At 65.6% G+C, this 25,639-nt stretch overlaps 2 protein-coding genes, 2 long non-coding RNA genes and 1 other non-coding gene across 8 annotated transcripts; 2 read left to right on the forward strand and 3 right to left on the reverse strand.

Moving 5' to 3' along the window:
* The first annotated feature begins 461 nt into the window (after positions 1-461).
* On the forward strand, positions 462-5,416 carry LOC111091407. 2 transcript variants are annotated; one of them, XR_005375267.1, is made up of 4 exons: positions 462-630; positions 1,684-1,795; positions 2,387-2,515; positions 5,359-5,416. It is a non-coding gene; the product is annotated as an uncharacterized LOC111091407 (long non-coding RNA). The 2 variants fall into 2 exon arrangements; XR_005375266.1 differs by having other exon boundaries at positions 1,684-1,785.
* Positions 4,078-10,330, reverse strand: PLK5 (polo like kinase 5 (inactive)). Its single transcript, XM_038567971.1, is given in 15 exon segments — positions 4,078-4,435; positions 4,521-4,628; positions 5,952-5,993; positions 5,996-6,132; positions 6,465-6,542; positions 6,793-6,877; positions 7,048-7,124; positions 7,287-7,413; positions 7,511-7,709; positions 8,338-8,433; positions 8,535-8,622; positions 8,706-8,835; positions 9,308-9,424; positions 9,553-9,666; positions 10,196-10,330. Coding segments are annotated over 15 exon segments (1,695 nt in total). The 5' UTR covers positions 10,304-10,330; the 3' UTR covers positions 4,078-4,246.
* A 2,988-nt stretch (positions 10,331-13,318) lies between these two features.
* MIR8805 (microRNA mir-8805) lies at positions 13,319-13,463 on the reverse strand. Its single transcript, NR_128745.1, has one exon. It is a non-coding gene; the product is annotated as a microRNA mir-8805 (primary transcript).
* Positions 13,464-17,952: 4,489 nt separating this feature from the next.
* On the forward strand, positions 17,953-25,174 carry ADAMTSL5 (ADAMTS like 5). 3 transcript variants are annotated; one of them, XM_038567972.1, is made up of 13 exons: positions 17,953-18,103; positions 18,934-19,219; positions 19,530-19,701; positions 19,811-19,902; positions 20,147-20,207; positions 20,361-20,469; positions 21,524-21,651; positions 21,916-22,027; positions 22,367-22,453; positions 22,584-22,747; positions 22,884-23,094; positions 23,171-23,242; positions 23,586-25,174. In XM_038567972.1, the coding sequence occupies exons 2-13, from the start codon at positions 19,200-19,202 to the stop codon at positions 23,885-23,887; spliced, it is 1,530 nt and encodes a 509-aa protein (XP_038423900.1). In that variant the 5' UTR covers positions 17,953-18,103; positions 18,934-19,199; the 3' UTR covers positions 23,888-25,174. The 3 variants fall into 3 exon arrangements, with proteins under 3 accessions (XP_038423900.1, XP_038423902.1, XP_038423901.1); XM_038567974.1 differs by having other exon boundaries at positions 22,896-23,094; XM_038567973.1 differs by lacking the exon at positions 17,953-18,103 and adding an exon at positions 18,379-18,731.
* On the reverse strand, positions 19,359-21,662 carry LOC111091408. The gene is made up of 3 exons (XR_005375268.1): positions 21,317-21,662; positions 20,448-20,519; positions 19,359-19,899 (listed from the first exon to the last, which is right to left on the reverse strand). It is a non-coding gene; the product is annotated as an uncharacterized LOC111091408 (long non-coding RNA).
* Positions 25,175-25,639: the final 465 nt, after the last annotated feature.

Genomic DNA, 25,639 nt, shown 5'->3' on the forward strand with positions numbered 1-25,639 from the left:
ATGTTCTCATCTCAAAAATGCAGCGTGTGACCCGCTGGCACCGGCCTGTTTTCACTCCGCACACTCCGGATTTTAAAACTTCCTCGACTGGGAGGGCGCAGGGCGGACCTACCTGTAGCCACACTTTTCTCCCAGCTGTCACGACCCGACGTGACCGCTGTGCCTCAGTGTCCACATCTGTCAAGTGGGGAGAGGAGAGCCGCCCCCGCCCCGCCCTGCCCCCGAGGCGCGCAAACGGCAGCGGCAGCCCGGGAACCAGATGCCCGCACGCGGGACCGGCCCCTGCATCGCTTTGTGACGTCACTCACGGTTGCCATGGCAGCAGCCAATCACGTCTGCCCGGCTGTGCCGCCTGGCCCCGCCCCGCTTGCTGGTGATTGGAGGAGGCGTTGCCTCACGCTCTCCACGGACCAATGGGGACGCGGTCCAGGCGCGGGGCGCGGACGGGCCCAGGTCCCGCGTCGCCCGCAGTGAGCCGGGCCTCTCCAGGTACAAGCTGCGGCCTGGGACACCTTCGCGGCCGTTGTCCGAAGCGCCCCCTTTGCAAACACCCACAAAAGGGAGACTAATGATTTTATTTCTTGAGGGGCCCGGTTCCCCTGTCTATGGAAGATGCCAGAAGCTCGCAGGGTGGGGATGCTGTGGCCCTCGCCCCCTCCTGAAGTTCTCCCCCTGAGATGAGAGCCGGGGGGGGGGGGGGCGGGGGGCACACCGTTGCTCTGTCGTGTGGACGGTTACTTGGGGTCCCGCAGGCAGGCGGGGGCGGCGCTCTAGGCTGCGCACTGCGCAAGCTGAGGGTGCTCGACCCTCTCCCCAGAAACACCCGCCGGGGCAGGACCGGGCGGCCCCTGCGTGCTGGCAGGTGTGCTAGTCCGCGGCTGCCGCGTGCTAACAAATGGGCCCCGGCCAAGGGCCCCGAAGCCGGTCCTCACGCGTCCTCCCGTCACCGTTTCTGCGGCCTAGGCATTCAGAAGCGGGTTGGCTGCCGAGCCTCGTGAGGTTCAGGTCTGCACGCGGGCCCGCGCGGCTGCCTGGTCTGAAGGCCCGGCTGGGGCTGCAGGACCCGCTCCCGGGAGACCCCGGGGCTGCTGGCTGCTGGCGGGGCTCGGGCCCTGACCCGGCCCCGGGGCCCCTCCAAGCACTGCCTGAGCGTCCTCAGGGCCCAGCCGCGCCCTCGCCCCCAGCAGCGCCCCCAGAGGCCGCCAGGTCCCTGGGAGACAAAGGCCAGGCCTGGTCCCCGTACAGGGTCCCCACGGCGGCGAGGTTGGCACCTGCCCCTTCTGGGCCGGGGGGTCTCACTCCAGGTCTCCGGCTGGCTGGGGGGGTCCGCTGTGGGGGTGTCACTGGCCCAGGCCTGGCCAATGGGCTTCCCCAGCGACTTTTGCGCACCTAGGGAGGCTTTGGCCCCTTCCCCCCTAGGGTGCTGAGAGCTCGCTCGCCAGCCCGGGCCCTGTCACCAGGCCGCAGGAGCCCGCTGTCCAAACAAGAGACGGGGAGGGCGGGGAAGAGGGGAAGAGCGTGGCAGGGGAGCCCTGTGGGTCACCCGAACGCACATGCAGCCGCGCCTGCATCAGGAGCCAGCCCTTCACGTTGCTCCTCACAGTTAGGAGGGGTTCCTGTCATTTGTAACACGATGCCATCGACAGGGGAATGGCGGGTTCACAACATGTCCCCCACCCACAGGCACGTCCCGGCCGCCAGCAGGAGCGAGGCCCCCACTCCACCCTGTGGACGGACCCCAGCCCCCGGCGCTCAGGGAGGGAACCACAGGAGGCCCCACAGGGCGTGAGTCCACGTGTGTGACACGTGCAGGACAGGCTCGTCCACGCACGGGGAGGGGGCTCAGGGGGGCCAGGGGCTGGGGGGGAACAAAGGGAGGTGACGGCTGATGGGAGGGCAGTTTCCTTTGGACTCATGGAATGTTCTGGAACTAGATAGAGGCGATGGTTGCACAACATGGTGAATGCACTCAGTGCCACTGGGTTGTGCACTTTAAAATCGTTAATTGCAGGTTATGTGAATTTCTCATCAATAATAATAATAATAAAAGGACAAAAGGCCCGATGTCAGCACCCGGTGTTCGCCCTCTCCCTGCGCCGTCCTCTTCCACCCACACTGCCCCCCTCCCTGCGTCTCCACCTGCCCTTCCAGTTCCTGCCCCTGTTTTACACAGAACAATTTCTCCTCCCACATCAGGCCACACAAGGCCCGTGGCCTCCCCACCCTCCGTGGCCTCCCCAGGCCCTAAATGCCCTCTGCCTTCATCCCGCCCCTGCAAGGGAAGCCCGAGGCCGACCTCCACGCGTGCAGAAACACGCCCAGGCACGTGGGGGGGCGGGGGGGTGACGGGGGGCAAGGTCACGGGAATGGCTTCCTTCTCTTCTAGGGGAGCACAAGTGTGGGTAAACGGAAAAGAACCAGCTGGCCCTGTGACCTCCCGGCGAGCGCTGTGGCTCTGTCCTTTTGCAATTTGTCACAAATCGGTGGCGTCCACATTTTACTTTTGGAATTGATGGTAAATAGTTCAAAAGGGAAAGCCCTGCTTGGAAGGTGTCCAGGCCCCGCACGGTCCATCCCCCAGCGGGCCGTCCCCCCGCAGGCAGGTGCGCCCCCGGGGCAGGGGGTCCTCAGCAGGCTGTGGAGGACCCCGCGTGGTGCTGCGGCTCCATCTGAGGGGCGCCCCTACACCCGGTGGCTTCTCTCCTGATGGACGCGGCAGGGGCCCCCACCAAGGGACGATGACAGGGACAGTCATGGACTCACGCTGCGTGAGGTGCTGCGTGGGCACCGGACACCCTGCTTCTCCCAAAACCGTCTCTTTGCATCTTTGTTGCTTTTTCCCCCGATTCCAAAGGAAAGGTGCTTTTAGAAATTCCGCATCAGGCCTGTCAATGCTTCAGTTTCTATCTGTAAAGCGGGTCTCCCCCCAGCACTGCGATATCAGGGGTCCCGGGCGCTGGGGGCGCCGAGCAGCCTCCCTGGGCCCACCCACCACCTGCTGGGAGCCAGCAGCACCCCCAGCCTGACAACCACAGAGGTCCGGAGCCATCGCCTGGGGTCCCTGGGGCGGCACCCCCTCAGGAAGGCCTAAGGATGAGCTCATTTTATAAAGAAAAAAAAAAAAAAAAAGAAAACTAACAATATCATATCACACGCTTAAAAAATTCTCCACCTCCACAGGTGTGCACCGGGCATGTTCCCATGAGTTCCTCCCATGCACGTGCACACCTGTACTGGGGGGCAGGGGAGCCGGCTCAGGACCCCCCACCTCGGCAGCCATTTAGGCTTTTTTCATGATGGATCCCCCCAGGGCGGGGGGTGTTGACAATGCAGATTCCGAGGCTGGCTGTCCCAGAGAATCACACTGCTGGGACACGTCCCCCCTCTACAGACAGGGAAACTGAGGCTCGGCTGTGCCTGTCAGGGTCACCCTGCCCGGGGTGGAGTGGTTGCTCGACGAGCCCCCCGCACACCCGGGCTGTGCCCTGTCGCCAGTGCTGCCGGCCTCGACACCTACTTTCCGCCCTCATTCTGGTCCCCTCGGAGTCCAGTCTCTGTGTCCCTGTTTCCTCTATGGTCACCTGCTGACATCAGCTCCCTGTCGCCTGCCGAGTCACCTCCCTCCCCCCGGGGAACCTGACCTGGAGGACTTAAAACCCCATCTCCTACTAGTCAGGTTTCCCCAACCCCAAGGTGTCAGATCTCAGGCACCCCCGTATTCTGCTTGTCTGCTGGCCACGTCCTTCCTGAATCCGGGTCTCTCGGAGAGGACCCCGCACAGCAGCCCCCGCGCTCCACCAGCCCCAAACTGTCGCTGAGGGGCCGGACCACACCACGGGGGCCCTGCAGGCTGCGGGTCCCCTCCCGGCCCGGACACCCCCTTCCTTACAGCTCGGGCACCGAGCAGTCGTCACCCGCTTCAGCTCTCTGGCCATGGCGCGACCCCACTCTCGCTCGGGTTCCTGGGGACCCGGCCCTTCCGGCTCCACCACAAAGGGCAGTGGGCTCAGAGCCCGCCGGCCTGAGTGTCCCCCTGCTAATGCGTCTCGAACTGCACAAGGGAGGCAGACGCCAGACTACAGAGTCAGCTTCTCTTTAATGAAAAAGGAGCAAAGCCAAAGAGAAGTGGGGGTTGAACAGGCAAGGACCCCCAGCTCCTAGGCTGCCCCTAGGGACACCCCTCTGGGGAGACAGCAGAAGCGGGACTGGGACTGGGGCTGGGGACCCGGTCACCTTGCAGGGGGCACTAGATGCTCTGCAGCATGTGAAGAGCGTGGACAAGGCGCGGGCGGGCTTGTGGGGCGCAGCCGGGGCTCTGCAGGGCGCCCCGGGGGTAGGAGGTGCGGGGTTGGCCGTCCTCCCAGACCGTGAGCTGCAGCTCCTTGCCGCCGCCGCCACTCAGCACCAAGTGAGCCCTGTCGCCCCTGCCGCTGATCTGCAGGGGGTGGTGGTGAGGAGCCGGGTCAGGGAGGGAGGGCCCCCACGCGGCCCCCCGAGGACCAGGGCACCCCGGCGCTCACCTGCACCGTCCCGTCGCTGAAGAGCAGCAGCAACGCCCGCTCGGACACAAGGAAGCGCAGCAAGCAGAGGTTGGGGGCCGCTGGGGGGGGCGAGGGCCGGGACCCCTCCTGCAGACAGGCCCAGCCACGCGGTCTCAGGGGAGTAGGGGGCCCCACCTGGCCCACCCCACCTGGCCCGCCCGCCCCGTCTTACCTGGCTCACCTGGCGCACACGCCGCCGTAGGCAGCAGGTGAAGAGCCGGAGGACGGCCAGCTTGGCGGCCAGCGGGCGGGGCACGTCCCTCGGGGTGAACGTTTCCAGCTTCCCCCGGCCGGGCACGTAGCACACTCGGCTGGGGATGGGGTGCGGGGTGGTGCCGGCCGTCACGGGCTCTCCCCTGGGCCCTCGACGCCCGCGGACAGCCCCCCAGCTGTGCCCCTCGGACCAGGATTTGAAGGCTGGCCCCGTCCACACCTCCGCCCCGCGGAGCCCGTCCATCCTGAGATCCTGGCCCCAAGCCCATCCCTTTGCCATCGTCCCACCTGGCCTCGTGGCCACTCTGACCTCCCAAGTCCAGCACCAGCCCCCTTGCGTCCTTCAGCCACCACCCCGGCCACTGCCATTCCCTGCCTGACTAGGCCAACCACCTGCCTGCGGTCCCTTGTGTCACTCCTACCAGAAAGGTCACGTTAGAAGTGTGACTTGGGGACATTTGGGGGACTCAGTGGATGAGCATCTGCATCGGGTTCCCCGCAGGGAGCCTGCTTCTCCTCTGCCTGTGTCTCTGCCTCTCTCTCTGTGTCTCTCATGAATAAATATAAAGATTTTTTTTTAAAGATTTTATTTATTTATTCATAGAGACACAGCTAGAGAGAGAGAGGCAGAGACACAGGCAGAGGGAGAAGCAGGCTCCACGCAGGGAGCCCAACGGGGGACTCGATCCCGGGTCTCCAGGATCACACCCTGGGCTGCAGGCGGCGCTAAACCACTGCACCACCGGGGCTGCCCTCTCACGAATAAATAAATAAAATCTTTAAAAAAAAACGCGACTTGGACCCACCCTTCACGTCCTCGCTGCCTCCCCACCTCACTCCGCTCCTCAAACCCACCAGGCTGGGCCCCATGTCGGGAGCTTTGCACGTGCTGTTCCCGGACCTCAGATGCTGTTCCTGATGGGCTCCTTCTCACCTTCCATGTCTCGCCTGAGTGTCACTTCTTCAGAAAGCCCCTCCACTACCAGGCAGGCCGGGGGTCACCTCCACCTGCCCCCCATCGGTCACCTCACCCAGCTCATTGCCTTCGCAAATCCGCCTCCTGAAATCTCCTGGGTCATTGGCGTAGCGCCGCGTGGGGCCCAGCAGGCAGCCCGTGCCCACAGGCGTGCATGTTACTAAGTGCTCGAGGGAGGGGCGCAGAAAGATGGGAGGGTGGACAGGAGCCCCATCACTTACTCCCCCGGGGGGCGCAGGGCCATGTGCGTGCCATCCCGAAGCAGGACACCGCTGCCCCCATCCGACAGCTGGTAGCCGAAGCCGTACTTGCTGGAATAATCCACCCACTTGGGGGCCCAGAGGATGGGCCACCGCTCTCCTGGGGGATCCTGTGTGGCTGGGTAAGGGGTGTCAGGGGGGTCTGGCGGAGGAACGGTGGAAACCCAGAGCATAAAACAGAAGAATAAGAGAATCCAACTGGATCCCATGAGAAAGAAGAGGCTCCAAGGACAGCGAGCAGGGGGGGGGGGGGGGACAGGCCCCGGGGGAGGGGGGGTGGATGAGAAAGGAAGAAGGGCAGGGGTTGCCAGACTCTGGGGAGCAGGATGGTGTCACTGTGCCCTGAAACCTCCCTCAGCTCTTTCCACCCCCTCCAGGGGAGCCCCAGAAATACGCAGGGTCCCTGGACAGAGCAGGACGCTGTGCTCGGACGTCAGGAGGAAGGCGGCCCCCGGGGCTGCGCTGGGTTCCTACCTGGGAGGCCCGGGTCCAGGCAGAGCCGCAGGTTTCTGATGGCCACCTCCACCTCCTGCCTCTGGCTCCCCTTGGGCCCTGGGTGGGGAGGGGGACGGGCAGGCCTGGACCCCCACCGCGACGCCCCCCACCAGCCCTGCCCCAAACTGCTGAATCTGGGAAAACTTTCTCTTAAACCCAGAAGGATTCCGGCCACGCCTCCTGCTTTACAGGTGTGAAAGCTGAAGGCAGGGAGGGAGCACGACCCTGGCGAGGCCCAGTGATCGCCCCCAGGACCTCGATACCCTTGCTCCCCACCTGCAGCCCCTAGGATGGAGTGTCCGCTCACCCGCTGGGTCGCTCCTGAGGGTCCCGTGGGTGAGCAGGTGGACGGGGACCTCCAGGTGGGGAGCCCCTGTGTCCAACAGGGTGGCCTGGGGAAGAAGCAGGGGTGAGGGGAGGCCCTGGCCCCCACCAGAGCCCAGAGGTAGGTGAGAGGCTCCATCCTCTCGCTTGGGAGACCCCCCCGACTCTCCCCTCCGCGCAGTCCTGCTGTGAGAATGTGCTCCACGAGCCTCCAGCCTCCTCTGCCCGGAGCCCTCACCTCACTGCCCCACTCCATGGGGTCAGGATCTGATCCACCTTCTCCTGGACCCGAGGCCTCGCTAGCCGTGATGGGGCCTGAGGGAAGCACAAGGCTTTTCGGGAGGCGAAGCCTGACCCCCCACATCCTCCTCTGCCATCGCTGGGGAGCAGTAGAGCAGGTGGGAGGACTGACAGGTGCTGAGACGCGAGCCGGCCAGGCAGGTGGACGCAGGCGAGGGGTGGGCGGGTGCTACTCACAGAGGGGCCGGCACTGGGGCAGGAGCAGCCGGCCCACCTTCCGGAAGAGCCTGCCCAGAGGCTGGGGCACGGTGAAGAAGGGTGGGCTGTAGCAGGAGCGGGCTGGCAGCCGGTCCGGGGTGAAACCCTTTGGGGGGGCCCACGGGGTCAGCACCCGGCGCAGGCCGCCTGGCCTCTGAGCCCTGCCATCCCAGGGCGTGCCCCACCCGTCGAACAGCACACACCTGGGTGAAGAAGTCGTCCTGCAGCAGGTGGTCCAGGCTGGGCCGTTCCACTGGGTTGGGCGCCAGCAGGCGGGCGATGAGGCGGCGCGCGTTGGGTGACAGGTGGGCGGGCTCGGGGTAGCGGCCGTCTCGGATGTTTTGGTACATCTCGGACAGGGGAGCCACCATGAAGGGAGGGGTGCCAGTCAGCACTGTGTACCTGACCCGGGGGGTGGGGGGCAGGATCCTGAGTGCCTGCTTGCATCTGTCCTCGGTGTCCAGGCTTGGCGCACACCTACCTTTGCACACCTGGCCATACCCACCCCACTCTCCTACTCTGCACAGGCTTTGCATCCACTTCTCCATACCCGCCCTACATCTGCTCCCACCTGGCCACTCCGGTCTACCCGATTGACACCACCAGATGTCTGTACACCTGCCTGCACCTGTATACACCTGCTTTTACCTTCCAGTCCTCTTTTACTCATATTTGCACCTGTCCCACTCCTGCATATACCTCAAAACTGTATGTGTATACCCAGACTGCCTGTGTGTCGACCACCTGCAAATACCTGTCCACACCTCTGTGCATGCTCAAACCTATCTTCCCTTGCACATACATGTCCCATATGCACTATTCATACCTGCACACCTGCATGATGGCAGGTGTGTGCCCCCACCTGCCCCACACCTGCACACGCCTGTCCACATCTGTCCTATGCACACTCTCACCGTCTGTTCCTTTCTATATACTTATGCCTGTCCTTACCTGTCCCGTGCATGCTTCCACCTGCCCACACCTGGCCCCACCTGGGTACTCCTGACCCTCTTCCCCAGGACCCACTCACATGATGCAGCCAAGAGCCCAGAGGTCTGACTGGCAGGAGTGCCCATTCCTGGAGATGACCTCCGGAGCCAGGAAGTTTGGGGTCCCGCAGAGCACTCTGGGAGGGGATAATGGGGGGCTCAGGAAGGCCGGGGCCCACAGGCCAATCTGGTCCTACTTGTGTCTCCGCAGAGAGACTGCTGAGAGCTGCTCACTTACCTGTGGCAGTGGCCCCCCGGGCCCACCCTGGCGGCCAGCCCCAGGTCTCCAATCTTTACCACCATGTTCTTGTTCAGGAAGAAGTTACCTGCCAGAGGGGAGGGGCTATGAGGGCAGAGCCACATCCCAGCGCCCCCCCACCCCCCCACGAGGACCCGTCTCCATGCTCACTGGGCTTCAGGTCACGGTGCACGATGCGCCGCTGATGCAGGTAGCGCAGCCCGCTGACCAGGCCCCGCAGGTAGTAGCGCACCTCGGGCTCCGTCAGAGTCTGCCGCGCCTCCAGAACGTGGGCCAGTGACTGCAGGTGACCGGCAGGGGGCGGCGGTGGCGGCAGCGCAAGGACACACAGGTGAACACAGGTACGCTCAGGTGAGCCCAAGGAGGAATACAGTTCAGGTGGGCCCAGGTGGCCGCAGGTAAGTTTGAAAAGGGCCAGAGGATCCGCGATGAACCCAAAGTGGGTACATGCAGGGCACGGGGATGGGGTGAGCACAGGTGTGCTCAGGTGGGCATTACTGCCTTAAGGTGGTCCCACAGGGCCACAGATGCAGATGGGCCAATGAATAAACTGGGGATGAGTAGACACAAGCAAGTCAAGAGAGCCGAGATGGGCACAGGTGCATCAGGGATGAGCACAGATGGGCCTGGTGTGGACACGGGTGGAGACAGGTAAGTACAGAGAGTCAGGTGAGCACAGCAGACGCGGGGGGTGGGGGTGGGGGGGCTGCGGACAGAGGCATGCCGGCTCCCTCTGCACCCATCCCCCGCACCTGGCGGCTGCAGTACTCCAGCACCATGTACACGTTCTCGCGGTCGGCAAAGTGTCCGTGGAGGGCTACAATGTTGCGGTGCTTCAGGCGGCTGTGCAGGGCGATCTCCCGGTCCACCTGCAGGTGTGGCCCCACACGTCCGCCCGCGGCTCGGGCCCAGGGGCAGAGCCTCCACCCCGTGCAGGGGCCTCTCTGGGGACCGCCTGTGACCTGTGGGCCCCCGGGGCTCTCAAGGTCCGGCCTACCTTACCACGGGGGCGCAGTCGCCCGGCCGCGCCCCCAGCGCGAGGCACCACCTTGAGGGCAAACACGGCACTGGTGGACATGTCCATCAGCTTGTAGCAGCGGCTGAAGGCGCCCTGCCGGGAGGGGCGACCGGCTCAGCGCCGGCGTGCACAGGTGTGCGGACAGGTAGCCAGGCCTCTTCGTACACGTACACACACACACACACACACACACACACAGGAGATGCGCGGACGCACAGCTCACACCCTCATCCCTGCGTTCGCAGCCACAGGAACACAGGAAGGGACCACAGCACGCGGAACGCGACCCACTCCCCACCCGGACACAGAGACCGCAGGGTGCGGCGCACGTTCACATACACACGCGGAGACCCCGCCACCGAGTTTCTACAAAGGCGGGATAGCGGTGACACGCGAGTGCACACCCGCACCCCGGGACGCACGGGGGGCCCCGCGCCCGCGCCCCCGTGCAGCACAGCCCGGCGCCCGACCCAGCCGCCCAACCCCAGACCCCAGCCTCGCAGAAGCAAAACCCGGGGGCGCCCCTGCTCGCCGGGGCCGCGACCGCGCGCGCACAGCCCGCCCTGCCCGGACGCCCCGCGCCCCGAGACCCTCGCCCGGACGCCTGGCGCGGGCCCCGCACCTTGCCGATGAGCTTCCCGCGCCTGTACACGCGCCCGGAGCTCGGGTCGCGCAGGAAGGCGGAGACCGGCGGGCGGGAGGTGCGCGGCCGCCGCGGCCCGGGCTCCATCCCTCCGGGCTCGGGGCGCAGCCTCGGCCCGACTCCCGCTGCTCTGGACCAGCGCCGCGGGGCCGCGTCTTATTGGCTGAGGGGGGCGGGGGGCGGGGGGCGGGGCCAGGCGCCCGAGGCGGCAGGTGTGCCGCGCGCCAGCCCTGCGCCTCCCGCCAGGCGGCGAAGTGTCAGCGTGCCCCTTTCCCTGAGCGGGAAACTGAGGTCAGAGAGATCGTCTCGTCCTCTCAGAAGCCCCAGGGAGCCGCGAGCGGAGAGGCTCTGGGGAGCAGTGGCGGGATCCAGAGGACAGGGAAGGAAGGCCGGGGCTGGTTGGGAAGGGAGGGAGGGCTGGGGCAGGGACCGGGAGGGCCCCGCTCGGTCGGGGTGTCATATACGGAGGACATTAGGCAGCGAGAGGGAACAGAATCAGGGGACCGGAGGGCAGACACGGGCGTGTGACTCCTGGCGGGGACACGTGGGCACCGTGGACCCACAGGGAACCCGCGGGGACATCTCTGAGCCACACGGCAGGCTGTTCCAGGCCCTTTCCCTGTGTCCTCTCATGTCACCCTTACATCAGTCCTGGGACACAGGAACTGGCCTTCTCCCCATTTTACAGGTGAGCGCACTGAGGCCTGGGGGGCGCAGGAGGGGCCAGGGCTGGACTGGAATCCAGGCGGCGGCTCTGGATGCCACAGTATTAATCCCTGAACGTTACATAACACGGAATGGGGAGGGATTAGCAGGGCTCCCTGTGGCTGGAATCAGGCCTTGGAATTTTACAAGAGATCAGATTTCGGAATCCGGCCCGGTCCTGCCGCCAGGGACGGGAAACACCTCCTGAGTTATCACATGTCCACCTGGTGTGTCCAACGGGGGCAACCGGGGCATGGGGGACTCTCAGGGGGCCCCAGCGCAGGGGGCAGAGCAAGGCTCGGTTCCTTTGTGGAGGACGGGCCTCGGCACCGCAGCCAAGGTTTTGAGGTTGGCGTTGGGGGCCGCTGGCTGCAGCCCGGGAGCCCAAGATCCCTGCTGAAGGGCCTGGGCCATCGTGTCACCGTCGCCCTGAGATCTGCACTCCTCCCCCTGCGGGCTAATCCGGGCATCTGAGAAGCCCCTCCGGCATCAGCATGTGGAAGGTGCGCTGGGCTCCGTGGCCCGCAGGAGGACGGCGGGAGATCGCCCCGACTCAAGCACGGCCTTGCCTTCCGGGGGCCAGCGAGGGCGAGCCAGGCCCCTTGCGGGCAGCAGCTGGTCCCTGCATGGGGGGGCCGGCTTAGCCCCATGTTACCGGGGAGAAAACCCAGCCTCAGGCAGGCATATGCGAGCCCAGGATTGCTGGACTGCACTCCGAGTGCCGCCTGGAGCCCAGAGCCCCTGTCCACACCCCCACCCCACCCCACCCCACTGGGGGCCCTGGGAGCCCCTGAGACCCTGGCCGGGAGCCTCACGGCCTGCGCGACAGCTGTACCGACCCCAGCTCTGCCCCCTCCCGGCCGAGCCTCTAGCACAGGCCCAGACCTCCCGTTCTCAGCTGCCCCTCAGCGAGGACCCCTCCCCAGCCACTCTAGGATGAAAATTAAATTACAGTAAAACAAAAAACACAACTGTCCATAGCAGCGTAACTCCCAACGGCTAAAAGGTGGGCGGACACACCCCAGGTGTCCATCAATGGATGCATAAACACAGCACAGTCCATGCACACCCTGGATACGACCTGGCCTCAGGGAGGAAGGGGCCCGACACCTGCCCCCACGTGGATGGACCCCGAGGACACCGGGCTCGGGGAGGGGACCCAGACCCAGAAGGACGCCTCCCGCAGGACCCCACTCCCAGGAGGTCCGCAGAGGACGCCTGTCCACAGAGACAAAGAGGAGGTGGTGGGAGCCAGGGGTGGGCAGGGATGGGGGTCAGTGCTTCCTGGGGACAGGTCTCCGTGTGGGGAGATGGAAGGTTCTGGAGATGGATGGTTGCAGGACGGGGTGAGTGTGTTGCGTGCCACTGCCAGTGAAAAACACTTAAGATGGTAAATTTGTTATGTTTGCCACAACAACAAATGAAGAACATTTTAGATCCCCCCCGGTCCCCAAAGAAGGCACAGCATTAGGAGGTTACTAATACCCTCAATTTTACAGATGAACAAACTGAGGCCGTTTGCCTGGCAAGCAGAGGCAGGGTGGGAGGGGGCCCTGCCGACCCTCCCACGCTGCCCCTGCCCACGGTCCAGAGGCACCCCGCCCGACCTCCCCCCTCGTCCCCGCCGAGCCCCAGGCTCCGGGCCGCAGGTTTGCTTTCCGTCTCGTCTACTCCTCCACTGACCTGAGATAACTCCCCAGACTCAGCACATTTCCTGGGAGAAATGCGGGAAGCTTCGCTCAAAATACCTGCCGCAGGTGGAGGGGGCGGCAGAGAGCCAGGCCTCCCTGGGGAGGCTCACACGGCAGGGGCGGGGGAGGCGCCAGAGGGAGAGCACGGGGCTTGAGCTCCGTCTGTCCGTCTGTCCGGCCTCCTGGCCTGGGAAAGGCCCGCGTGGTGAGCGCGCCCCACCCGCAGCTCCTCGGGGACAGCCGAGAGCTCAGAAACCCCATGACTGTGGCTATGCGCCGCGTCCACACGTCCACACCGGCCCAGCGCTGAGGGGGAGGCTAGACTTGGCTCCCCCGCCCCAGGACAAAACTTTGCCCTTGCCTCTCCCAGCCTCACAGCCTCTGCGGCTCCTTCTAGAAGCACTGCCCTCTCTCGTCCCTCGTCCTTCCCGACACCCCTCTGTAGGCTTTTCCCCCACCCTTCTTCCAAGTCTCTCCGGTTATCCTTCGAGGCTCCTCTTCCTTCTCTCAGGGTCTGTAGCTGGGGGCCTGGGGCCCTGTCCCCTTTTTTCACTTCCCTTGACCTCATCCAGGCCAGCAGGACACTGAAGCAGGACGCGTGTCTCTCCTCCTATATCTGGGTCTGGGCTCTGCCGAAAATCGGAGCCTGAAGCAAGGGTTTGGTGCGGTGGGTTGTTTTGTAGAGCAGGGGTGAGGGGCTGGGGAGGAGCGGGCAGGGTGGGCCCTGGTCAGCCCCGTGGGTCCCTAAGGAGCTGGACACGACATTCCTCAGGACTGTCCGCCCATGAGGAAGACGAGGGGCGTGTCAGCCCCCTGGCCGCCCCCTCCCTGACCAGGGCCTCCCCACTGGACGCCGTCTCATCCACCCAGGTCGGAATGGCTGTGGCGGGCGGTCCGTGCTGCCACTGGGAGAGCATCGGAGCACACAGGTGGGATGGCAGGTGCCCGCGGGTGGTGCCTCGACCTCCCTCCAGGGACACGGATGCACCCTGGCTGTGTGCAAGGCGCTGCTCGAGCCTCAGGCCCGGCCAGATTTCCACACGAATCATCTGTATTTCATCTGCTTGGGTCTTTTTTCCAATTATGAGAAAAGTAGCTCAACGTCATGGAAGTCCTGGGTGAGATCCTGGGACAGAAAAAGGAAACTAGCTAAAAACACACACATGGTGAATGCACACGAAGTTGGGAGTTGGCTCACGGAATAGGAACTGCTAATACGTTAATTAGTTGTCGCGGTGAGCCCGCGCCAGCGCCTGAGCCGCCACAGCAAGCGTCCGTTTCCTGAGGCTGTTGTAACAAATCACCACAGAGTCTGTAGCTTTAAAAAAATCACCCGTTTATCAACCTCACGTGGTGAAGTTGGGAGTCCTAAAACCCAGGCGTGGACAGAGCTGGTCACCCCTCGTCCCCCGGGGCCCCAGGGAGACCCCCTCCTGCCCCCCATCTTCCAGAGGCGCCCCCTCCTGGCCCGCGGCCGCTCCTCCGTCCTCACCGCCAGCAGCGCAGGGTCTGCCGGTCTCTGGGGCTCCCCCCTGGCCTCCCTCTTGGGGGACCCCCAGGAACCCAGGGTCACCCCCACCTCAGGGCCTGGACCAGGTCCCCTCCGCCGCAGGAGGCGACACATCCCAGGTCCTGGAACGAGGATGGGGACATCTTGGGGGGACTGGATCACACCACTGATGACAAAGTGCAGACAGAAACTCTCTAACATCTTTGCAACTTTCTGTAAATCTAAAATTTTTTCCAAAATAAGATTTTACTTAAAAAAAAAAAAATCAGAATCAGAAGGTCAGGCAGAAAAAAAAAAAAAAAAAGAAGGTCAGGCAGCCCGGGTGGCCCAACGGTTTAGTGCCGCCTTCGGCCCAGGGCGTGACCCCAGGGTCCCGGGATCGAGTCCCACGTCGGGCTCCCTGCGTGGAGTCTGCTTCTCCCTCTGCCTGTGTCTCTGCGTCTCTGACCTCTCTGTGTGTCTCTCATGAAAAAATAAATAAAATCTTAAAAAAAAAAAGAAAAAGAAGGTCATTCCAAGAAATTCAAACAGAACCTATAAGGCAGCCCCTGGGTCACAGGCGACCGCGCCCAGGATCACGGTGGGCCGCAGCAGGGGTGCTCCCGTCCACCTCCTGCCTCAACTTAGGTAACGCGCACCCTTTTCCTCTTCTGGAAATGGCACCATGTCATGCATAACTTTCTTGATTTTTGTCACCCGACCCTTGGGTGACTGGCCGGGCTGTAGGGAGTCCGCCGCCCTGCCCCCTGGGCTCCCCCCGCAGACCCCCTTGGGTGCTCCCTGGGCCTCCAGCCCCCTGGCCTTGTCTGCGCCGCTCGGCCTGCAGAGAAACCCGTGCCTCACACCCTGTCCTGCCCCGCTGCCCCCCACCTCCGGGTCCCCAACCCAACCCGACACCCCCTCCAGAAGGAAGCCAGGACGCCCATTCAGACAGGGTGGGAAGCGGTCCCCGTGCCCCCAGGTCCTGCTGCCGGCGGCTGTGCCACTCTGCACCTCACTGTTCAGGCCCGGCAAGTGGGCGCCACGGTTCACCCCTGGGCAGCTCCAGGGAGCCAGGGTTCTGGGCCAGGGGTGGCAGGAGCCTCCCTGCAGTGTCCTCAGGAGGACCAAGTGTCCCAGGGACCATGTGGCCGGCCTGAGGGATCACAGGAGGCCCGGGGTGGGGGCAGGTGGAGGCCACGGGGTGTTCACGAGCGCATCTCCTGAGGCCCAAGGCTGCAGGAGCCCCGCTGACCTACATCCGGGGGGCCTATGTCCACCAGATCCCCCGGCCCCGCCTCGGGTAGGGGTCCGCACCCCCGCCTGTTGGGGGCCTGAGCCAGGGCACCGCAGAGGGGGGCCGAGGGGCGGCCCACCCGGAGTCCCCGCTGCGTAAGCACCCCTCCACCTGCGCGAGGGTGCGGAGCTGTGCTCTTGGCCTCCTTCTCTGGGAATCTGCTGAGTCCAGCTGAGCTGCGGCCAGAGGACAGAGGGGGGAGGCCGGGCCCGAGGGGGCGCGGAGGGGGGGCGGGCAGGACTCTGTATCTTCGCCTCATCCCGGTCTGGCACGAAGTTCCATCCCCAAGGCGCCGGGGCCCAAGCGGCAGTGACGGCTGTATGCACCTTGCCCTGCACCCCTCCTCCCTGCGCAGGGCTCCCCGCAGGACTCAGCGACCCGGGTCCCCTCCTGGCAGCGGGCAGGGACTGCTGGCTGCAGGCACCCCGGGAGGCTTGGAGCACTACATGCAGTGCCCGCGGGTGCAGGACCTGCTGTATACTCTGTATACAGGGTATACCTGCTGTATACCCTGCAGAGCAGTGTCCCCGAGTGCATTTCGACGGGGCCCGGCGCCTGCTGTATGCACAGCCCGCGGAGCCCAGGCCGCGGCTCGGGCCGAGATCGCCCACTTGGTGGAGCTCTTGAGCCAAGCCCGGCTCTGAGCCGCAGCCCCCAGGCCCCAGGCCGCTGCTCGGTACACAGTAGGTGCTCAGCGGAGGTGCCTGCCGCAGCCGTCCCCGCCCGCCCTCCTGCCACCCTTTCTCAGGCCCTGTCCCCCCACCCTCGGCTTCAGCTCTCCTAGGTCACCGCCTGCCTCTGTCAAGGGGGATGCGGGGCAGGCTCTCCCGCCCCTTCCCCGCCCGCCCCGCCCGCGCCCACGCCCCGTGACCTCAGCCATCCTGCGAACACCCAGTGTGTCAAGGGCACCCGCCCGGCTCTCCGCGGCCAGACTCGGCCCTGCTCACGGCCCACGGGCCGTGGAGGCAGGGAGAAGGCAGCAGCCACCCGGGGCTGGCCCCTGTGCGGGCCCTGAGGGTTGAGGTGAGGGGCGCCCAGTAGGGAGCCGAGTGTACGGCTGGTGCCCACAGGTCCCATGGGCGCCGCGGTGGGGCGGGAGGGGTGCGGCGGGAGCTCGGCCTGAGCTGCTGGGGAGGGAGGTGCCTGTTGGCTGAGGGGGGCAGGCTGCGGGGGCCGGGGGGCAGGCTCAGGGGTCACTGTGGGTGGCGCTGGGTGGGGGGAGACCCCCACCGCGGCCAGCTGGAGCACCCCCTCCCGCCCCCCGGGCCTCCCATCCCTCGGCCCCTCTCTGACCCACTGATTCTCACCTCAGGGCCTTTGCACCTGCCGCCTCCTCTCTGTGGCAATGGGCTCTTCAGTGAGGGCCGTCCCGACCCCATCCCCATCTGCAGTGGCCTCGGGTGCTCTGGTCAAAGGGAGGACTCTACCCCTCCAGGCGGCGGCCTCCCTCAGCCTCGCTACGGGCCTGCTCAGCTGTGCCCGCACACAGTAGGTGCTCAGGACATGCCGCGTGAATAAGTGGCTCCGAGGGGCCTGGCTCTGAGCTGCTCCAGGAGGGCCCACGGGGCTGGACAGCCTCTTCCCCTCCCCACCCCGTGCTCAGGGCTCCACACCCCACAGCCGGCTGGAGGAGGGGGCAGGCAAGCTGAACCTGCGCTTGCAGGGGGCCAGAGGGGCCGTCCACTCGCCGTCCCCTTGCTGTCCCCACCCCCTCAACCCCCCTGTCAGGGGCATCATGGGCAACGGCGAGGAGTGCCAGGGGTGAGCAGAGGGGCACCTGCCGCTGCCTGCGTGGGCAGGGTGGGGGGCAGTGCGCAGATGCTGGGCTGCGGAAGGGCGGGTGGTGGGGGCCCTGGGGCCTCCCCGACCTCGCAAAATAGTGGCGTCCACTAGGGAGAGCGTTGGGAGGAACGCCGCCACCCCACGGCCTGGGTGGGAAGCCGGAATCCTAGGGCCAGCGCCAGGCGGGGAGGGCGGAAGGCAGGGTGGGGCCGGCCTCTGGTGACAGCAGTGCCCGGGAATGCTCCTGGCGGGGCTGGACGGGGGCTCTCCGCCCCCCACGCCGGCCTCCGGCGCTCACTGCTCCCAGGGCGGTGGGGCCCTGCTCTGGGGGGCCGGGACCTGGAGGGGGACCCCGGGATTGCAGCCCAGGCGAGCAGGGTGCCTCAGCAGGGTGACCTTGACGGAGGGCTGGGGGAGAGGACCGGGGAGCGCGTACTGACTGGGAAAGGGGACCCCGCGGGGACGATCTGGGCGTCGGTGGAAAGCGGGCAGCCCCGGGACTCCGGGCACCGCAGGGCCACCTCGCTTCTGGCACATTCCCGGGCCCTGAGCGCGGCGCCCGGAATAGCAGCCCCGGGGTGGGGGTAGGGGCGGCCCGTTCCCGCACGGCTCCCGCCCTGGGCTTTCCAAGGTCACCGAGCGCGGACGCCGGGACAGCGCGACAGCGGGACAGCAGGCCGCGGCTGCGAGCCCCGGGCGGCCGGGCCAGTCCCCTGCCGCAGATCCGCGCCGAGGCGAGCGACGGCCGCGCGAGGGCGCACGGGGCTGCGGCCCCTGCGGACCCCGGCCTGGGCGCGCCCCGGGAGGCCGGGTGGGAGGGGCTGCCCCGGCTCCCCCCGCCCCTCCCCGCGGGCCCCGCCGCTTCCGCTCGTCCTGGGGCCGCCCGGGGAGTCAGGACGTGCCGCCCGGGCTCTACGTAGCCGGTAAGTCCCTCTTCCTATCCTCCCACTCTCCGGGCCGGCTAGGGGCTGGCCAGGCAGCAATCCCCAGGGTGGGGGAGAGCCCTGCCCCGCTTTCTCCTGGGGAAACTGAGGCCTCAGAGGCGTGGCTTGCCCTGGAGTCACACCTGCGGTCCGGAGTGCGGCCGGAAGGAGGTGGCTCCTCCGGGAAGGGTCTCTGCGGGGTAGACCACGGGTGCTGCTCGCCCCCCACCCCTCACCTGGCCCCACCCCTCGAGCTGGTGGTGCTGTGGCCCCAGAGGGGAAGTCAGAGGGCCCAGCCCCGCCGCACCTCAGCTCTCCCACAACCTTCCTCCAGGCCGGCCAGGGCTCTGGGTTCAGAGAGGGGCGGGGACGCAGCGGGCCACACAGCCCTGGGCAGAGAAGGGGACCTGCCCACTGGTCCCCCAGGTCTTCAGCTCCTGGAGCCTCCACGGGCCCCAGCCCCTGATGCGCCGGGTCCGAGTGTCAGAGCGGGGCCACTGAGGCTCAAGAGCGTGCAGAGGCTCGGCTGGCACAGGACCAGGGCCCGGAGAATGCCAGCTTGTCCTCCGCGGCCTTCGGGGACTGCTGACCCCCGGCACCCGGCCCTGGCCTGAGGAAGGACTCACAGGTGGCCCCCTGCTCCCCCCCTTCCTCCAGCAATGCCATGGTCACGAGGAGGAGGGTGTGGATGGAGAGTGACTTCGTCGTTCCCCTGACAGATGAGGAAACTGAGGCCCCAGGAGGCAGAGCCTCTCCCCCCGACCCCATCCACTCACCCCCGATGCCTCCTTCTTTCCTGCATCCTCATCAGCGGCCCCTTCCCTCCGCAGGCCGCCCTGGTGGGGCCCACGCCCTCTGCACATGAGGTCACGCGTTGACAGCTGGACTGGGGCCAGGTCACCCCCTCTCCTGATCCCACAATCCCGGGGCTCCCTGCTGCGGGGGGCCTGGGGGCTGAGGTGGTCCCGCAGGTCCAGGTGCAGCCTGGGGGGCTTCAGCCAGGGGCTCGGCCCCTGACCCCGCCCCCACCTGCTGCACCTTCTGGAAAGTCCCTCCTAGAGCCCTGGACTGGGTCCAGCTGGTCCCCATTGCACAGATGAGGAAACTGAGGCCGGGGTAAGTGGAGTGGCTGGCCCTCGGCCACACAGGAAGGTAGAAACAAGGAGGACGACGGTGGGGTGAGCGGTGACGGGGCCCCGACCCTGCAGACAGCACGCACTATCCTGGGACGACTCCCTCCACAACCACACACGGATTTAGCACCTACTGTGTACATCGGAAGACAACACAGTCGATACAATACCAGCAGATACTCCTGAGCTCTCCCCCCACTAGCGGGCCCTGTGCCACCTGTTCTTCTCACCTGATGGGACAGAGCCCCGAGACTTCCCTGTAACGGGGGCTCTGTTATTACCCCACTCTTTAGAGACAAGAACAGAGGCCCAGAGACGTTAGATTACTGCCCCAAACCACACAGCCAGTTGGGACAGAGCTGGGGTGCAGATCCTGGCCCGCTGGCGCCCCCACTGCAGCGCCCCCTCCAGAACCTCCTTCTGCTCTGGACTCTCCTGAACTGCGGTCTAGGGGGCAGTGCTCAGGTAAGGGGGACCTGGGCCCAGGGAGCGCGCGGACTTAGGGACCCGGCCCGCAGTCTGGGGACCACCAGGCTCCTCGCCAGGCTGCTGGTGCCTCTGTCTCCCCAAGTAGGGTCCCGGTGAGTGGACCCCCTGGGGTTCCTGGAGTCGCTGTTCCAGCTCTTGTGGGCGGGGCCTCTCTGTGCGTAGCCGGCACTGCATCTGGTGAGCAGAAAGCCAGGGTTTGGCTGGGGGGCTGGGGGTGTCTGCCCCTCCTCTCCTGCCTGCCCGCCCCACTCCAGGCCGCACCCTCAGCCTGCCCACACATGCTGCGCCTTTTAATCCCACTGATCCAAATGGAATGTGGGTGGGGTTGACCAGCCCAAAGTGGGGGGCGGAGGGCAGGCCAGCTCTGGGGAGAGGGTTACTGGGGGTCCTGACCACACTTGGGCCTCTGTGCTCCCTGTAGGTTTCCTGGGGAGGAGTCCTGCTGGGGAGACACCCATGAGTACCGCCTCTGCCGTCTGCCGGTAAGTTCTGTCCACCTACCGGCCCCTTGGCTGTGCCTGGAAGACCTTCTGTTTCCCTGCTCGTGCCCCCAGATACACTTGTGCCACCCCACTAGGTTCTCTGGGCTCCCCTGGGGCTCTTCCAGCCTCAGACCTACCTACCTTTGTCCTCAGGACTGTCCCCTAGGAGCCATTCCCTTCCGAGACCTCCAATGTGCCCTCTACAATGGCCACCCTGTCCTGGGCACCCAGAGGACTTACCAGTGGGTGCCCTTCTACGGTGGTGAGTAGCCTTCCCAAGTCTTCCTGATGGTCCAGAAGAGGCAGGGAGAGCTGGCAGGGAGAAGGGGCTGTTAAGAAAGCGGGAGGATGGCAGGACTGCAAGGAAGGGAGAATATTAGCGCTGGGGCTTTGAAGGATCTATAGGAGCTGGGGTGAAAGGGGAAAGCACAGGGTTGAACACCAGGCTGAGGATCTAGGTGGAGCTGTATCCAGAGGCCAATAGTTCCCAAACTTATCCCGGTAGCAGGAAGTGTTGCCGCATTTAGCTGAAAACAGCAAGTTACATAACTGTGTGCCCGGGGCAGCACGCCTCCAGAATTAACGGAAACAGAAAGCTTTAGACACCATAGTGGAAGCAGATACAGAGATGGAGAACGTTCCATCTGTCAACCTCATTGGGGGGTTATTTTTCGGTTGTGGTTTTTTTCCCCTAAGAATTAGAGGGAAGTTGTGGTGATCCCACCCCCGCAGAGGCCTGCCAAGGCAGGTTTGGGCTCTGCTCCAGGCAGGGTCTGCTGGCCAGGCTGGGGGGGCGGGGGGAGCCCGGAGGAGCAGGGGACAGGGCTCTGTGGCCCGCGCGTGAGATCGGACGGCTCATGGTGGTGCCCCACTGCCGGGCAGAGGGGGAAACTGAGTCCTGCGGACGGCCAGTGACACACCCAGGCTTTTTACTGGGCACGTGCTGGGTGCAGGGCCCACGTGCTGAGCGACTTGTGCCCACTGCTGGCCCCCAGACCTGGAACAGTGTTGGGGAAGTAGCAGGTGCTCTGTGAGCGACTGCGGAACTAAAGAAGGAATGACGAATGGGCAAGGGTGTTAGCCCTAGGTAAGGTGCAGGGAGTCCTTACCTGAGTGAGTGCCTGCGAGCACGCCCAGGAGCCTCGCCTGGGACAGTCCCCGCGCCGGAGGCAGGACAACTAGGTGCAAGACCTGGCTGGGCCTCAGCCTCGGCATGCGGCTTTGGCTGCATCTCACCTGACTGAGGGAGAGGAGGCGGGACTCGAACACAGGGCCTCCGCGACCTCCGCGGGCCCCACGCTTCCTCCCGCCCGCAGCGCCCAACCAGTGCGACCTCAACTGCCTGGCCGAGGGGCACGCCTTCTACCACAGCTTCGGCCGCGTCCTGGACGGCACCCCCTGCAGCCCGGGCGCCCAGGGGCTCTGCGTGGCCGGCCGCTGCCTCGTAAGGCCTCCCCGGGGCCCCCGCCGCGTCCCCCCAACACCCAGGCCCCGGCCGCGCATCGCGACCTCAGACCCCAGCCCTCGCGGCGCCAGCCCCGCCCCTTCCACAAGCCCCGCCCCTCCAGCCCAGGCCCCGCCCATCACGCGGCTCCCCCGCGGCCTCCTCCCCCAGAGCCCGCCCCTTTCCTCGTGGGCCCCGCCCCCAGGGCCGCCCCGGGCAGGGGGGCCGTCGGGGACGCCGCGCTCGCCCTCCTCGCCCCTGCAGAGCGCCGGCTGTGACGGTTTGCTGGGCTCGGACGCCCACGAAGACCACTGCGGCCGCTGCGGCGGCGCCAACGAGTCCTGTCTGTTGGTGCAGCGCGTGTTCCGAGACTCGGGTGAGCGCCCCCGCGCCCTCCCCGCCAGCGGGAGCGGGCCCTTTAACGAGCTTCGGGCCCGGAAGCGAGGTGCCGAGCGATTGGCCAGCCTGTGGCCCAGCCCCCTCCACTCTGCATTCTGATTGGTTGCTGCCCGATGGTCCCGCCCTCCCCGGAGCAGAGGGGTTCTAACTCCCCGCTGCGCTCAGCGCGAAGAACCCGAACTCCCGGAGCTGAGCGACCTGCGGGGCCCCAGGACCCTGGCTAAGCTCCTTAACCGCAGCATCTCATTTCATCCTCAAGTTGTCCCTCAAATACCCTCCCGCCTGCGCCCCAACGCCCCTCTTTCCTCCCGGCCAGGTGCCTTCGCTGGGTACTGGAACGTGACCCTGATCCCCGAGGGCGCCAGACACATCCGCGTCACCCACCGGAGCCGCAACCACCTGGGTATCGCGGGGTCCGAGGGGGGCGCCCTGCTGGCCGCCTGGGGGCCCCTGGGAGCCGGGGTCGGGAGGCGGGCCGGCCGCCCCGGGAGCCCCGGGAGCCCCGGGAGCCCGCGCTGACCTGTCCCCTGCAGCGCTGCTAGGGGGCGACGGGCGCTACGTGCTCAACGGGAACTGGGCGGTCAGCCCACCCGGGACCTACGAGGCGGCGGGCACCCGTGTGGTCTACACCCGCGCTGCAGGGCCAGAGGAGAAGCTGCACGCGGCCGGGCCCACCTCCGAAGACCTGCTCCTGCAGGTGCGGGCCCACCTCTGAGGGCGCCGGGGTGGCAGGTGTAGGGGATGGCTGGGGTTCAGGAGGGGGGCGGAGGCTGCGGCCAGAGGACGCTGGGCCATCGGTGCGGTGCGGCTCCCTAGGTGTGACATCCCTCCAGGTCCTCCTGCAGGAGCCCAACCCCGGCATCGAGTTCGAGTTCTGGCTCCCCCGGGAGCGCTACGGCCCCTTCCAGGCGCAGGCGCAGGCGCAGGCGCAGGCCCTGGGCTGGTCCCTGCGGCAGCAGCAGCCGCGGCAGGTGGAAGCGCAGCCCCCTGAACTGCCCGCAGCCCCAGCTACCACTGTCCCACGGATCCCGACCCCCACCCCAGGTGAGGCGGGCCCGGCAGGGGGTGGGGAGCAAGCAGGCAGGGGTGGCCCTTGCCCCTTACCATTCGGCTCCCACAGACGCCTGCGAACCCTGCCCGGACACTCGAGGTCGTGCCCACCGGCTGCTCCATTATTGCGGCAGTGACTTTGGTGAGAGACTCCTTACCTGGCTCTGACCTCTGAATGTGACCCCTGTCCTGCTGACCTCTGACCACGATCTAACTTTACCTTTGACTCCTTGACCTGACTCCAACTGGACCCCTCCTGACCCTAATTGGACTCCCTGATCTGACCCTTTGCCCTAACCTGACCTTTGACCCCCTCATTGGTCCCTGATCTCACCTGACCCCAGTCCTCCCCACTCCCACCCCTCCAGTTCCCAGGGACCTCCAGGGCCCCATCTGACCCAGCTCCTTTCTCTGGTAATGGGGTCTGTGGGGATGGGTGCCCAGGGTGGAGCGTCCAGCCAGCCTCCCCACGGTCCTGCCCACAGTGTTCAGAGCCCGAGTGCTGAGCCGCCTCCACCAGGCCCAGGAGACGCGCTATGAGGTTCGGGTGCAGCTCATCTATAAGAACCGCTCGCCACTGCGGGCCCTCGAGTACGTGTGGGCCCCGGGTCGCTGCCCCTGCCCACGGCTGGACCTCCACCGCGAGTACCTGCTGGCCGCCCAGCGCCTCATCAGCCCTGATGGCACTCAGGACCGGCTACTGCTGCCCCACGCTGGCTATGCCCGGATCTGGAGCCCCGCCGAGGACAGCCGTGTGCGCCTGGCCTCCCGGCGCTGCCCTGTCTGAGCCCTGGGACCGGGGCCTGCCGTGTGCAGCGAGAAAGACAGGCCCGACCAGGCTCAGACTCAGCGTATCTCCCCTCTTGGCCTGGCTTAGAAACCTCTCCCACCCACAGCTCTGTGACACCCCGTCACACGTGCACAGATGTCCCTGCACGATCCACTGCCGGGAGCAGGAGGCTCTGGTGAGGACAACTAGACTCTTATTTCCTCTCTCACTCTGGCTGCTGGGAAACTCAGAGATATTTTACACTTGGAAACTTTGTGTCTGCTTTTATTCCCTTTGCCTCACACTGGCTTTTTTAGAGACACTGTCACAAACAGGCAGGGCCGACAGAAGCGACCCTAACAAGACATCTTGTAAGGTGTCTGTTTCCCCTCTTGCCCTGGCTACCAGAGATGATCTTGAGAGCGTCAGCAATGCTGACTAGGCCTCCTTTCTTTTTATTTCTTTTCTTTTTTTCCCATCTTCTCTTCTCTCTGCTTTTAATTTCTAAGTAATCCCCACACCCAGCATGGGGTCCGACCCCACCACCCGGAGATCAAGAGTGGCTCATTCCACTGACTGAGGCAGCCGTGTGCCCCTGGCTGGGTTTCTTTCAGGCCAGCACTGCTATCCATCCCTTCTTTATTCCTACTTAATTTTTACAGCATTTTTAAAAAAGGTTTTATTTATTTATTCACGAGAGACAGAGAGAGGGAGGTAGAGACGCAGGCAGCGGGAGAAGCAGGCTCATGCAGGGACCCCAGTGTGGGACTAGATCCTGATCCCGGGTCTCCAGGATTACGCCCTGGGCTGAAGGTGGCGCTAAACCACTGAGTCCCCGGGGTTGCCCTTTACAGCACTTTTTAAAAACAAGGGCACCCCGGGGGAGCATCCGTGGCAGCAGGGTGGGGGGGAGCTGGCAGGCAGCCCCACACTCACGCTGTCACCGTGTGCACGTGTGCTCACATGCACCCCAGCCTTCCTCCTCCTCCTGGCCCAGTGCGCCCTCCCCAGCCCCCTGGGGCCACACTTCGACATCAGGCCATCCAGCCCCCCCACCCCCAGCAGAGGAGACAGCTCAGAGCGCTCAGCCTGTCCCCTGTGCGCATGTGTTCTCCCGGACATAGTCTACTCTGTTCTCCTGGAGCAGGAGGGCAGACCTGGGCCATGTGTGAATTGGGGGCACCTGGACGCTGTCATTCAGCAAACCTTCCCCTGGGGCCACCCTGGAAGGGTCACCCTTTTGCCTCCCCACCCCATGCGATTGTGTATGAGGTCATTTGCGACAGTCTGAACTTCTTTACCGTCCGTGGTTGTGGTTTTGTCTCGGACAAGGGATGCTCAACTGGGGGGGGGGGGAGGGAATCAGGTTCAGCCTCTGACCTTGCAGGTGACCTGCAGCCAGACCCTGCCCCTCTGTGGGCCTCAATTTCGCCATCTGTGGGTACCCTTTCAGCCCATCTTAGCTCTGAGGAGGGGAACCTTTGGATTCCTTCTCTGGTCTCCCGTCCTCCCCGGCCCTGGGCCTGGCCCTGACCTCCCCGTCCCTGTCACCGTCCTCCCAGCCCCTGGTCTCCTATTCTCCCTGGCCCGGGCCTCCCAACCTCCCTGTCCCCATCCTCCCTGTCCCTGTCCCCGTCCTCCCAGCCTGAGCCTGGCCCTGTCCCCGACCTCCCGGTCTCATCCTCCCGGCCCTGTCCCGGCCCTGTCCTCCGCAGCAAGTGCTGAAGCTGGGCAATCCCTCTATTCCCTCCCCGGAGAGTGGGACGCGGT

This window comes from Canis lupus, chromosome 20 (assembly GCF_011100685.1).
Source record: "Canis lupus familiaris isolate Mischka breed German Shepherd chromosome 20, alternate assembly UU_Cfam_GSD_1.0, whole genome shotgun sequence".
In the NCBI taxonomy this organism is placed as follows: Eukaryota; Metazoa; Chordata; class Mammalia; order Carnivora; family Canidae; genus Canis; species Canis lupus.